A 14919-nucleotide genomic window follows, 5' to 3' on the forward strand; every position below is an offset into this window, starting at 1 on the left:
AATATGATAGTGCAAAACTATTATTTTACTAATGCTGACATCTTACTGCAATTGTATAGTACATGTATTATTGACTCTGTTGTTTCATTTAACTCTAAAACATCTTATGTATACTGCATTCACCAGATACCTGAGTCTATGGTGTAAAACTACCATAGTCATTAGTGATTTTGTAGTTGCATTTAACTCTCTGCCATCCATCGTATGGAGCATCGACTTCCGAAAGCTAATGATAGGTTCATACAATACAGTCTCGAATTCAAAAATTCAGTAAAGTCAATGAATTGAAAAGAATATCTAATTCAATTTCGGAAATAAAATATCTTGTTTTAACAACAGATCATCTACTTTAATTTTTCTAAGATAAATTAACTGATAAATAACAAACCTAATTTATAGAATTAGATACCTTGATAACGACATGATATATGAAATTCATTAGATAAGATCGATAAATGTACATAAATATCTAATTTAGTAAATAAAGATATCATATTTAAAGTATGAATTTAATCAAATAATAAAATGTAAGTTAGGTATCTAATTGAACAAAGGAAATATCTTTTTATAATTTAGTTAAGTATTTGATCAACATTGTTCCATGAATGACAACTTGGCTTGCCACGAGAGAGCAATTATGGTTCTGGAAAACATTACGTCAACCTACTTTTACTTTTCAAAAGTTAATTAGTTGTTTGTTTGCAAACTCTATTCCTTTTAGCCTTTTGTACGTGGTTTATGTTGTTTATAGAATCGTAATAATGCATTGTTTATTGAAAACTAAATAGCACACAGTGATGCTATAATGAAGAATGTTTTTTTCGTTGCGTTCTTCGTTGCTGAATAAAAATAGAAACACTTACAGTGCTTCATGTAGTCGTTCTATGGCTTAACGATGTCAACGCATTCCGTCTTCTTCAGTCATCGATGAGAGTATTTGTGATGACTCACGTGCTCCAACATGTGACCACGTGGGTTATACTGACCAAGAAAGCCATGAATCAACGATGTCACGAAAATTGTCAGAGTGCAGTTATGATTTTAGGATTTTTTAATATCAATTATGAACATTATATATTGTAATGTGTTTCACTCATGAAAGTAAAGATGGATATACCATAAACAGTTAAATTGATTAAACGATCTTCTCAGAAACTTAACAATTGATATTTACGATACACTGGTAATACGTTTGTGATGACATATTGCCACGAGTGAAACCCAATGCCGTTTTCAATCTGTTATAGCAGCGTTAAAGGACCCCTGCCAATAAAAAGCCAGTTAAACGACATATAACTAATGCTAATAGTGATGGACTCTCGGAATCAACGTCGTTTTAATGGCAGCCCATATTACCGGTTCCGCTCACGTGAACGATGTAGGTGTGGACGTTTTTCCTGGATTTAATCAGTTTTAAATGAAATAAGAAGGAAATATTTTAATTCACTACATTTAGAACACAAACCGCGCATAATTAACTAAATGGAAATTTATTTTTAAAACCTTCATTTAAAAAAAAGATTATTATATAATGTAATAAAATGTACACTGTGATACATGTATATTGCAATTGTTTTCATCCGTTACTCAGTTACTCATCATATTTCTTTGCAGGATTTCAACATAATACTAAAGCCACGTCATGCAAGCTTGTGTTTTGTGATTTTAAAGTTCCGACTATGTCCTGAAGTATAACATACGGATATACCAACATAGCAATATAATAAATGGCAATCATTTTTACCACCACTTCGTTATTCGTCCTTATCTTCCCCCACTTCCTTGAAAAATCCTTGAGATGATTGCAAAACATCTTTGAACATCCTCTCTGTATGTTTGGTGATGGTATCCACATCTTTCCTGAGGACATCTAGCTTGCTAATATTAGCTATACATGCCTTCATGGCTGCAGGCCCATCCGCTGAATCTAGGTCTGACTTCATAATATCCTTCTTCATTTCGTGTGCGTCGCTTAGAAGGCACTCAATCGTTGACCTTACCTGTGGGGCGCGATCTAGTATTTTCTTTATTAGCTTATTTATTTCATTAAAAAGGTCCAATACCGGAATTACTTGTTGGTAATCCACGGTGCAAGTGCGTAAAATCTCCTCAGATTTATAATCAATTTGAATACAGTTTTTCAACTTCCTATCTACAACCAATTCCGCTTCACCTAAAATGCATCGCAAGAATAACAAGGGTTAATGTTTCGAAGTCATATTGTTTATGCCATATTTGTGAACAACGAACAAGGTTGAAAACATCGAAATAGTAACATTTACTTTCCTTAAACGCCGTCTTTATATGATTCAAGCTTCTGTTCATTACAATTGTGCACTATTGTTGTAATCTAAATAATATGATATCTCTTTGAACTTGCACTTCATTGTCTGGCTCACAGGAAATAATTCATATACTTATTTACTTTATTTTCTATTTCTATCATATACCATCAACTTACCACATCTTTCTACTAGGATCACAATACATTTATCAAGTTCAGAAATCCCTTCGGAGGAGTGCCAATTTGGGCCTTCTGGCGGCCATGACCGATATTTTTTATTTCTTGTGTAGGAATTCCTTGGGGTTAGGCGGTCATGATATGACATAAAATTAAGGTCAGATCTGAGCCATTCATTAGTTATGGGGCGGGGGGGGGGGGGGGTAAAGTGGGGGGTAAAATTCATAAACAGCTCCATTATGACAAACCTACATTATATTTTTGGATTTTTTCTTCTTAATTTTCATGTAATAATCCATATCAAAACATTCATTAGTAAAATTGATTGAAAAAAATATTCCATTGTTGAAAAGTAGGTCATGGTAATTAAGCTCATTAATTGCTAATTATATTAAAGATGAACTTAATTTTCTGCCTTAATGCACATAAAAACAATACCTTTATCATGTGTCATGCTTTAGTAAGATTTATTTTTGAATACTTTATAGAAAATGGAGAATTAATTAATGGGAGGGGGCGGGTTCACACTTTTGACAACTTTTGGTTGATATCAGAGTTGTCTTATGTAATTATATTAGATAATAAATATCTAATAAATAAATGTTAAATTGTACTGCATTAAGAACTGTTTAAAATAAATTGCTTGATAAATGTAGAGATATTTAAACCAGTTTGGTACGGCTGGTTGAGCTTTAAGCTAAAATGGCGGGATATAATGCCATCCCCTGACATATACCTTGTTAAGGATCTTTGTGTCTACCGGTGAGTATACATGTGCACCTTGTCTCAGACAGTTCATATACCCTTATATATACAATTAATACGTGGCAACTACACTTCACAACCTCAGCGATTTTAGTATACTTTCTTGGTTTGACTGTCACTGATATTGTACATATAATTTAGACATATAATTGTAATTCAACTGTTGTTCATAATTTTGTTCATCCAAATTAAGGTTTTAATAAGGAGTGTTTTCTAAGTTTATGCCCTGTTTTCTTTTCTTTTATCAATATGCCAGTGCACAGGCAGTGCGCTTGTTGTAAAGCACAATATAAAGTAAGGCTCTGTTGTCTGAATAAAACAGACATTCTGTCTTACTTGAAAGCAAATATTAATGATGCCTTAAGGTTTGGTGACCCCGTATGTAAAAAATGCAGGGGAAGATACTACAATCACCATTCATCTACTGAACATCCTAGTAGCGATGTAGAGCACCAGCTTGAGTCACCTGAAAACAAAAAAATCAAACTTGACATTCCACGGGCTACATTAGGTGAATCTCGATGTTTCATTTGTAAAATGTTAAGAGAGGAATGTAAAAGTAAAATGGTAATGCTCTCAACAGAAATGCGAGTAAAGATTTTTATTAAGACAGGTATCCTTGTCCCAAACACCTGCAGATGTTGTTCTTCCCACATAGTGAATGGTGATTTCCCATCTGATAGTCTATCTTCACTCGCATATTCCAGCAAAGACACTGAACTGGATTCTTCTGAAATATCAGAGATCCTTTTGACACTTAGGGCAGCTGCTTCAAAGAAAAGTTGTTTAGACTTTGATTCCTCAGATGGATTAACTGATCAAGATTACTACCGTCTCACAGGTCTGTATAAAAATCAATTTTCTGACCTTTTACGATCAGTTAATCCCTCTCTTTACTCTACACTGAACAGAAGCGCAAGGACTGCATTAGCCATCCTGCTTGTAAAGTTGAGGACTGGCATGTCTTTATCAATATTAGCTTCTCTGTTCAACATGACAAAGAGAATATGTGGAAAATGTATTCATTCAGCTCGCCAAGCATTGATGACCCACTTCGTTCCTTCACACCTTGGCCTGCAACACATCACTAGAGAACAAGTAATTCAAAACCATACAACGGTATTTGCAAGGAAGATGTTTGCCTCTGGTGAAGATGTCGCTATAGCTGTTGCTGATGGCACATATATTTATGTTGAAAAGTCCAGCAACTATACTTTCCAACGACGCTCTTTTTCGATGCACAAAGGACGCCCTCTCCTGAAACCAATGCTTCTTGTGGCCTCAGATGGCTATATACTGTCTGTCCTAGGCCCATATTTAGCAGACGGTCGAAATAATGACGCCAACATTACAAAACACATGTTGAAAACTAACACTGAGAACATCAAGGATTGGTTTCAAGATGATGATGTTCTTGTCGTTGACAGAGGCTTCAGAGATGTGACAGAACTGTTGAATGATGCTGGCATCAAAACAGAAATGCCATTTTTCTTGCCAAAGGGGCAGAAACAACACACACATACTGAGGCAAACGAATCTCGTCTTGTAACAAAGGTAAGGTGGGTTGTGGAGTCGGCAAATGGGCGGATTAAGCAGTGGAAGACCTTGGGACATGTTTTGCCCAACACTCTCATTCCAGTTGTAGGTGATTTTGTGAGAATTGTGTGTGCAATTTGTAATGCTTTTCGCCCCCCACTTGCCTCTGATTCTCCCAATGACCTCATCATTGCTGAGCGAATGTTGGCTCTGTCAAAATGTCCCAATAAATTGCAAATTCAAGTTGAAAAAGAAGGTTTGGCTAGGAAAAGAGCCATATGGGTCAAGCTTGATGAGGCCAGTTTGCCTGACTTTCCTCAGCTGACAGAACCGGAGTTGAGAGATCTTACCATGGGAGTATATCAGTTGAAGCAGGCAAAGTCATATACCATGGAGCACTTGTCTGAAGATGGCCAGTATGAATTAATGGCATGCAGGGAAAAGCCTGGCTTAATTAAAGTTCAGATTCGTTCCAGACATGTTGCTTCGAAACTGTACAACCTGTGGATTGAGTATTCCCCTGGTTTGACTCCTATATCTGGTTGGTATTGCCAGTGTAAGGTTGGTGCCAGGGTAGTGGGCTGCTGTGCCCATATTGCATCTGTTCTCTGGTACCTTTCTTATGAGCGACACCAGCCTAGGATAGCACACCCAACTGCCTCATCAAGCTACCTCAGCTGTGCTGATGACGCAATGATGATTGAGGACTGGTCTGAGTCTGACAGTGACAATGAGTAACTAACTATGTGTACGACCATTGTATGTATAGTGGAGTGAAATGCAACACTAGAGGTTAAGATTGATATCTTTCATTAGCCATTTCTGTGTTAATACTTCGGTAAAACCACTAGATACAGACATATGGTCAAAGTTGTCGAACTAAAATTCAAAGCACCGCCTCTTCTTTGTTTTCTTTAAAGTATGCAAAAATATTTCTTATTAAAACATGGTACATGATAAAGGTATTGTTTTTATGTACATTAAGGCAGAAAATTAAGTTCATCTTTAATATAATTCGCAATTAATGAGCTTAATTACCATGACCTACTTTTCAACAATGGAATATTTTTTTCAATCAATTTTACTAATGAATGTTTTGATATGGATTATTACATGAAAATTAAGAAGAAAAAATCCAAAAATATAATGTAGGTTTGTCATAATGGAGCTGTTTATGAATTTTACCCCCCACTTTACCCCCATAACTAATGAATGGCTCAGATCTGACCTTAATTTTATGTCATATCATGACCGCCTAACCCCAAGGAATTCCTACACAAGAAATAAAAAATATCGGTCATGGCCGCCAGAAGGCCCAAATTGGCACTCCTCCTTTGTATCAACCAATAAATACAATTCACAAATTTTATTCAAAAGTTACGCACACATAAAAAATGTGTATTTTGATAAGTATTTTATTATGATTATTTTTTTTTTCTCTTTTCTTTTTTATTTTTTTTTTTTTTTTTTTTTTTTTTTTTTTTTTTTTTTTTTTTCTTTTTTTTTTTTTTTTTTTTTCTTTTTTTTTTTCTTTTTTTTTTTCTTTTTTTTTTTTTTTTTTTCTTTTTTTTTTTTTTTTTTTTTTTTTTTTTTTTTTTTTTTTTTTTTTTTCTTTTCTTTTTTCTTTTCTTTTTTTTTTTTTTTTTTTTTTGATATTTCGAATGCAATTGAAAATAAGTACAAGTCAACATTATCACAGCTCAAACTCAATGTCGATGAAATTAGGGAAGAATTTGAACGAAAGGTACTTGTTTGCTGCTTTATCGACGAAAATCCAATTGACCAACACCCATGTAACCAGCAAGAATACTATTAAGCATAACATTAAGAATCATACCTTTGTAACATATATTGCCCACGAAAAAATCTTTACAACGAGATGACGTTAAACTCAATTTCCTTCACCTACATCTCTGGAAAGCCTTTGTAGTGTGTTTATCTGTCAGTTGCATGGATATCGTGATAATAGGAACAGGCTTCCCAATACCGAAGGGAGTTGCAATCAAGAAATTTCAATTTAAATAAAAACTAAAATCATCACGACAGTAGCCACATGATAGACGTAAATTTTAACTAGGTTTCAGGAAATTATATAAGGTATAATATTTTGGCAAATTACCAGTTGGGAAAGACATATTTATGTGTGCTGTAGACTTACGTATTTCCTAACAAGCATGAAAAAAAATCAATTGCAAAGATATTCGTGTATATAATGAGGATTTTCAAGAAGAAAAAATGATAGCAATAACGTTACATGAATTTTGTTGAGATAATATGTGAAATTTACCTGGAATGTTTTGTCTAACTTCGACAGTGCAACAGTCTTCATATCAGCAGGCCTTAATACGTCGACAGAGGACACTGAAATAGATAAATACAGTTTCATGCATTTTTCAAAAATGCCTAAAACCTTTCAAACAATATTCATGTATTCACAAATACTTAAGTCTATCTGAACAAATCACCATTAAAAGCAGCTTAAAAGGGAAAATGTGAAAGTCGTATATCTTAAATGTCATTGAATTTTACTGTCTCAATATGGAATCTGTAAGCAATGAATGTAACATTGTATTGTCAAAATATAAGGTTTGTGAACTTATTATGCTTTGTTTCTAGTGAGGTATATTTCAAAATAGTTTATTTAGATTGACAAAATACTGCTTTCTTCATATCAATGCCTGAGGTTCTCATCAGGTTTTTTTTCTTCGTCCATGTCTATTTTCACGCCATTGCTGCACATATATTCTTTTCCCATCTTTTCGTCTTTGATTTCAAACTATTTAGCAATGCTATTCTCAGTGTCATTTAAAACTAATATGAAAATCAGATATGACAATGGTTCCTTTAGGCATTATATGGTAGCTGATTGAAGATGTTGGCAAATTTAACCAGTATATTCATAAAAGCTGGTTAATGCCATTAATTTCAAGAAAATGAAAATCTTCCATCGAAGCATGCTACTGGAAAAATATCATGACTGTTACTCAAGTGTACCAAGAGGTGATTTAGGATTTCAACAACATTTACTTCAGAGATATTGCAAATAAATCAATGTCATTCATATGTAATTGGCTAAATACAGATGTATCTCGTACCTTGACATATTTGTTTAAAACGTATGTCATATGTGACCTCTTTCACTTTAAAGGTGACTCAAGGTTATTCATATAAACAAACTTATTCACCAATTAAGGATACTGCACCTATAACTTCACTCTGTGCCACTTGAATATTGCGAACAGTCACTTATAGGAAAAAAAGAGCACAGGGCGCCTGGAAGATGACCGTCCCATCAAGGCATTTTCATTTCACGAAAGAATTACAGTTAAAGGATTTACTTAAGATTATGTGTTCTAACATGACGAAAATCATTAATGTTCAAAGTGACAAATAATTACTCCTTAAGTATGTGAACTCTTGATGAGAATCTAATTTGAGATCTGTTACATTGTTTGAAAGGCAATTTCCTACTTTCGATTTTTCAGGCACCAGATCCTCCCTACCTATCAGCAACAGAGAAAGGACAACTCAAAATGTCTTACAAATCAACACTGTACATATGTAGAACTTTTTCCACCGTGGGATGAACGAATGCACGTTGCCAGAGCTAGATATCGATGAATTTCCGATAATATAGCATAGTCAGCCTTTATGTTTTTCATTGATTTTGCATTTTCCTTAACAATCAATTTTTGTAATTAAACATTTTTTATCTTATTTGGTATTAAATTCGTATTAGTAATTTGCTCTTTCTAGCGAAATTACAGAATAACCAGACCTGCATCATGCTACCACGAGTAGGACTGATATCAGTAAATCAGTGTTGCGTTTCATAGTCATGTTGTTTGTGCATAAAACGGAAATATCGTCGAACTCGCCGTGCGACGGCTATAACGCATAGCATAATGGCTTCTCTGTCCTAAACCTAAATTAATTTGTTCTTTCTCGGAATTTTACCTTTCTGTTTAGTACGGCGAAACAAGGTCATACCAGTCTCGTGTCTTTTTTTTAATCTTCAACGAAACCAGCAACTAATTGAATTTAACAGAAACAGGACATTCAAAATGATTAGAAAAAATCTAAAGAATTAACAGTAAAATTTGAAAAAGTCAAATTAATTCATTTTTGAGCAAGTACGCCATTTACGTGTACATTATGCGTTAGAGTAAAATCGAAAATGTTATATTTGTCTTTGTAAAGCGATGGCACTGCTGAGTAAAGCATTAGGTTATGATAGGATAAAATATCAGTACATGCCAAATTCTACTCATCAAGAGCAAAAACATTCTCTCGTACGGCATGATGTATTGATGCTTTTTATTCATAGTAAATTCCATTTGTGTATAAAGAATGTTTCGTGTTTGGGCATGCTTCATACGTTTTTTTCTATATGATACTGCAGATTTGAAAATCGGGTTAAAGTAAAGATGACTAATTTACTTGAGACTAATGACTGAAACTACATTTCATTACTTACAGTTAGAACTGTAAATAAAATAAATTTGCAATGTTGGTGACATTATACATCGATAATGCTAATCTGGTATATGTATGCGTGTTTGTAAATATGTAAGCTTGGAATCGTCATGACAACAAGCCCCATTATGTCATATCATCAAAATACCAACAGAGTTTACATAATGACGGGGATCGGAAATCGAAATCAAAACAGACCTAGTAACGTCAAATTCGTAAGACTTGTCCGTGACAAAATAAACAAAAACATTATATAAAATAAGATATCAATATGTCAAAAAATCATAATCCAAACTCAAATGCAGTAAAACTTAAGTAAAATTTAAAGAATGATTTACACGAGGAACCTTGAAAAAGTGCAGAGATATAGACCAGGTGTTCAGGAAGATTAAGCAAATTCTTCTTTATTGATGTCACCCGCCATGTAAATCTTAGTCATTCGCATAGAGTACTGCCAAATCCTCAAATGAGAACAATATATGCAACAACGGAATTAACAGGCAAAATTGAACATATTTCTCAATGAGCTCATAATCATCCTGAATTTAAGCATGCTCCTTTGTACCGGAATGAATCAGCATGTCCGATGGTAACATACCACGCTAGAGCAACGTTCTCTAGTTATTTACCTTTAACTGTGTTTTACAATAAGTAAGAAAATCTGGAAAATTCCTACGTGTGGATATAATCTACTTCATTGACAATAAAGATTTTTTTCTTTTCTTCTTTTATTATATAACACTGTATAACAGGTAATACAGAAGACGCACAAGTGAATAATAACGCCTTCAAATAGACATTACAGTGGAGCTAAATAAATGCTTAAACCACATTATACAGTTGCTTCGTCCTTCAAGTTTGAAGCAAAGGAGGCGACTGAGGAAAATCCAAAGCGGCCTTAAGAAACTGCTACCTCGAAGATAGTACAAAAAAGACAAGGAAGTAAACAACATATTTAGATACAAATTTAGAGCTAGATACAGTAGAGTCTAACAAAAAAATAAACAGCAACATACAGTTGTTTCGACGTTCTCTGAAAACAAAATCAGAATATAATATTCTCCAAGATATAGCTGTTAAAAGATGTAATTCAAAACTAATAGTTTTCTCTTTATTTCCAGCTAATATTTCTGACCCGATCACTCTTTCTGCTGGGACTACATCACCCTGACAATGAATTATTATCTCTAGCTAATTCAACCTATAACTCTGTGTCAAATGACCTTGAAGCATAACAATGATATTATCACTGGCGTGAAGGACACGACACAACTATTGATTAAATTCGACATCAAACATTACCAGAACACATGAAAATTGATTTCATTTACGCCATGGTGTCATCCCGTATTCCAATGAGCACTGACCTTTGATCAAGCTAGCATCACTTCTTTTATCATTCATGGCTTTAATTCACTAATACTCTCTTTAGAGAAAACGACTCTTTTTAATTATAATTCTATATTTGTTATAACTTAATTTTAGAACCTTTCATCATGTGGTCATTTCATTACTTTTACAAAGTTTGATATGTTATTCGTTTTGAAAACATTCTATTCATTTTACTTCTTGGCATTGATGCATTATGGGAAACAATACAAACTAAGAGAGGTGACAGATGTATTGTGGGAAATTATACCAACTAAGAGAGGGGACAGATGCATTGTGGGAAATGATGCAAACTAAGAGAGTGGACAGATGTATTGTGGGAAATGATACATACTAAGAGAGGGGACAGATGCATTGTGGGAAATGATACAAAGTAAGAGAAGGGACAGATGCATTTGGAAATGATACAGACTAGGGGAGAGAACATATGTATTGTGCGAAATGATACATATTAAGTGAGACGAAAGATGTATTGTGGGAAATGATACAAACTAAGAGAGATAATAGATGTACTGTGGGCAACAATACAAATTAAACGAGAGAGGAAAAAAGTAAAGTGGGAAATGATACAAAGGAAGAGAGGGGACAGATGTGTTGTGGGAACAATACAGACTAAGAGAGAGGACAAATGTATTATGAAAAATTATACACATTATGTGAGAGGAAAGGTGTATTGTGGGAAATGATTCAAACTAAAAGAAGGGGCAGATGCACTTTGGGAAATGATATAAAGGAAGAGAGGGGGCAAATATATTGTGGGAAATGGTTTTACTAAGTGAGGGGACAGATGCATTGTGGGAAATGATACAATGAAATTAACTTTATCTTTGATGATAGAGAGGCACATTCGAACAAGACCTGTCGCGACAGACGACGTCCGGTCGTGCATAGACACTGTAGACCATTTCCGGCATTTGTTCAATTATGTACAATAAGTAATTATCTGTCAAGTATTTGGAAGGTAAAATATCATTAGCCGACATTTTAATGTATGAAGTGATCTCCTCACCGAAATGAAATAAGGTAACATCGAATTGCATGGAAAGTCGGTGTTGTCGTTTCGTCTACAATCCATTACATTCGCATCGAGTCATTTTGTGTTAGGTTGAATGCAGTAAAATAAAAATAAAACCTGCCCAGCGTTGTGTACTCAAGTGTCTCATGCCAACGTTTTGTTGATTTCCTTTAGTTTCTTTTTTTCAAATCTTACATTGTCAAGTCAACAGTACACAGGACACGGACAGACATAAAGTAGTGTATTCTGTACTGCTTTCTAAAAGCAGCTCTCCTCGGAAATATTCGGAGAAATATAGTTTATTTGGGAGTGTGGAAAAGTTTCATATATATTACATAAATGATCGATGTCTTAATTCTATTACGTTTACCAGCAGCATAACGAAAATCGTTTATCTCGCTTTTTATCTCTTTTTTGGTCTATGCCAACATTATTCACTGTTTTCAACAGTTGTTAAGTACTAAAAATTACAGAAGGGTCCAGGAATTGTACCTCAAATTACTGTCTGTGATCAATGCCTCATAATATTGTCTTGGACTTAGGATTCCGATTTTTGTCTAGAACTAATGCTTCAGAATATTGTGAGGAAGCAATGCCCAGGATCAGTGTCTGGAACTTATGCCTCAGGTTAGTGTAATAATCAACTTTATTTATTTTACAACAATTGCAAAGCAAGTTTTTCCAACTTATATAAATCTCTCTTGTTTGCTCGGATGGAAGCGCACGAGGGGTCTTGGTGTGGGAGGAAATCGGAGTACCTGGTGAAAACCCACGTGGTCGGGCACGTGACCCCATACCTTTTCGCATCCATTGCGGGAATCGAATCCAGGACAGCTAGGTGAAAGGCGAATGCGTTACCACTGTGCCACAAGACCACCCAGATAAGTATCTGGGACTGATGCCTCAGATTAGTGTCTGAGACTGATGCCTCAGATTAGTGCATGGAAATGATGCCTCCTATTAGTCTCTGGACCTGATGCCTCAGATTATTGTCTGAGACTGATGCCTCAGATTAGTGCATGGAAATGATGCCTCCGATAAGTCTCTGGACCTGATGCCTCAGATTATTGTCTGAGACTGATGCCTCAGATTAGTGTCTGGACCTGATGCCTCAGATTATTGTCTGAGACTGATGCCTCAGATTAGTGCATGGAACTGATGCCTCAGATTATTGTCTGGAAATGATGCCTCAGATTAGTGTCTGGAACTGATGCCTCAGATTAGTGTCTGGACAAGATGCCTCAGATTATTGTCTAGAAATGATGCCTCGGATTATTGTCTGGAAATATGCCTCAGATTAGTGTGTGGAATTTATGCCTCAGATTAGTGTCTGGAACTTATCACTCAGATCATTGTCTGGAACTGTTGCCTCAGATTATTGTCTGGGGCTAATGCCTCAGATAATTGTCTCGAACGTATGCCTTAGGTATCTACAATTACATGCATGTATAGTTTGGATGGGAAACGTTTGGATTCCTTTCTTCTAGAAACACTAGTTTACTGCATAGTAACGTTATGATATATTATTTCTAGATACAATGTTCACCTATTTTATTTCTTTGCTTCCCTCCACGAGTTTGACATATGTTTCAAAATAGCATTGATCATCACAGGGGCCGGGTGTGGCACAAACACCTTTTGCTGGATATGACTTTAAATCTTACATTATAAGAAAAAAATCAAAAATCTCTTGTCTAATTTGTTCTTTGAATTAATGTCTAATTCAACCAGATTCAATAAAAATGAAATAATTCATGCATGGATATAAAGAGAATTTTCGTGTTTTAACGTAGATATGCTGGATGTAATGTCTGGTTTTTAGTTTCGATTTATCATAGAGATTTATTATTGTATTGTTCATAATTGGCCTTCAGCAGTTTGCTTAAGGTCCTTACTCTCTAAAGTCGAATTCAGTTCCACACAATCACAAGGCGGCTTACACGAACATACAGCCAAATAATAAGTTCTCATAACACACTCACGTTGTATGCTGTGTGATGCCGTCCTTGTATTACCTTAGCTGTTGGTAGGACGTTAAGCAATAAAAACCAAATCCTTATTTGTGAGATTATTACATCTAGCGTTTTAAATAAAAACAGCTGTACTGTATATTTGCATGGAAAATATACATTTCGAGGTGAACTGACTGGTCCTATTCCTGGCGTCATGGGCCAATTGCTGATATGCATGGTCATGTTAAGTGTGTGTTTGCATATGAACAATACAAGTCAAAACATTGATGCTACTAAAAAGTTAGATGGAAAAAAAAGTTCATTTATTGAATGCCAACAAAACTGAATGTCGCATTTCAGTATTAACTAAAAGAAAAGAATTAGGTAAAAATATCCACGGGTAATACCTTCTCAGTGTTATGATAACGAATGATCAGAAGGTTAAGTTTCCTTTCATCGCAATTGCCTTGGCCTAGTTGTAATCATTCGCCCACATTTTCCACGTGATTTACATTTTTTTTCATATGAACAAACATGTTTGTAGATTGGGATGGACACATCAGCACAATCTGTCTGACATATTTATGATTACCTTCACACATTGACGTTGTTGTTGATGGGTTTTTAATCTGTGATAAAAGCTAATTTATTGGAATATTGGAACGTGAAGCATTCTAAAACCGTTTGACCTTCTTTTTAATCCTTGCAATATGTACACAGAAGGCATGCTAAAACCAGTGGTACAATATACCTTGTACACTGCATAACATATCCCAGTGATAAAATACACCTTGTACATTGTATAACATATCCTAGTGGTAAAATACACCTTGTATAGTGTATAACATATCCCAGTGGTTAAATGCACCTTGTACATTGTATCACATATCCCAGCGGTTAAATACACCTTGTACATTGTATAACATATCCCAGTGGTAAAATACACCTTGTATAGTGTATAACATATCCCAGTGGTTAAATACACCTTGTACATTGTATAACATATCCCAGTGGTAAAATACACCTTGTATAGTGTATAACATATCCCAGTGGTTAAATACACCTTGTACATTGTATAACATATCCCAGTGGTTAAATACACCTTGTACATTGTATAACATATCCCAGTGGTTAAATAGTGTATAACATATCCCAGTGGTTAAATACACCTTGTACATTGTATAACATATCTCAGTGGTTAAATACACCTTGTACATTGTATAACATATCCCAGTGGTTAAATGCACCTTGTACATTGTATAACATATCCCAGTGGTTAAATACACCTTGTACATTGTATAACATATCCCAGTGGTAAAATACAC

General features: G+C 34.7%; 1 protein-coding gene across 1 annotated transcript in view; it reads right to left on the reverse strand.

Annotated features, from left to right (window-relative positions):
* Positions 1-1471: 1471 nt before the first annotated feature.
* Positions 1472-14919, reverse strand: part of LOC132544169 (uncharacterized) — a 28921-nt gene continuing 15473 nt past the window's right edge. Inside the window, exons 3-6 of the mRNA XM_060207742.1 lie at positions 7050-7123; positions 6921-6927; positions 2462-2536; positions 1472-2173 (exon numbers count right to left, since the gene is read on the reverse strand). Of these exons, the coding sequence (XP_060063725.1) occupies positions 1755-2173; positions 2462-2536; positions 6921-6927; positions 7050-7123 (575 nt within the window). The 3' untranslated portion in view covers positions 1472-1754. The remainder of the gene's footprint in view (positions 2174-2461; positions 2537-6920; positions 6928-7049; positions 7124-14919) is intronic.

Source organism: Ylistrum balloti, unplaced genomic scaffold, assembly GCF_031769215.1.
Source record: "Ylistrum balloti isolate Yb309-2 unplaced genomic scaffold, AGI_CSIRO_Ybal_v1 Utg369782, whole genome shotgun sequence".
In the NCBI taxonomy this organism is placed as follows: Eukaryota; Metazoa; Mollusca; class Bivalvia; order Pectinida; family Pectinidae; genus Ylistrum; species Ylistrum balloti.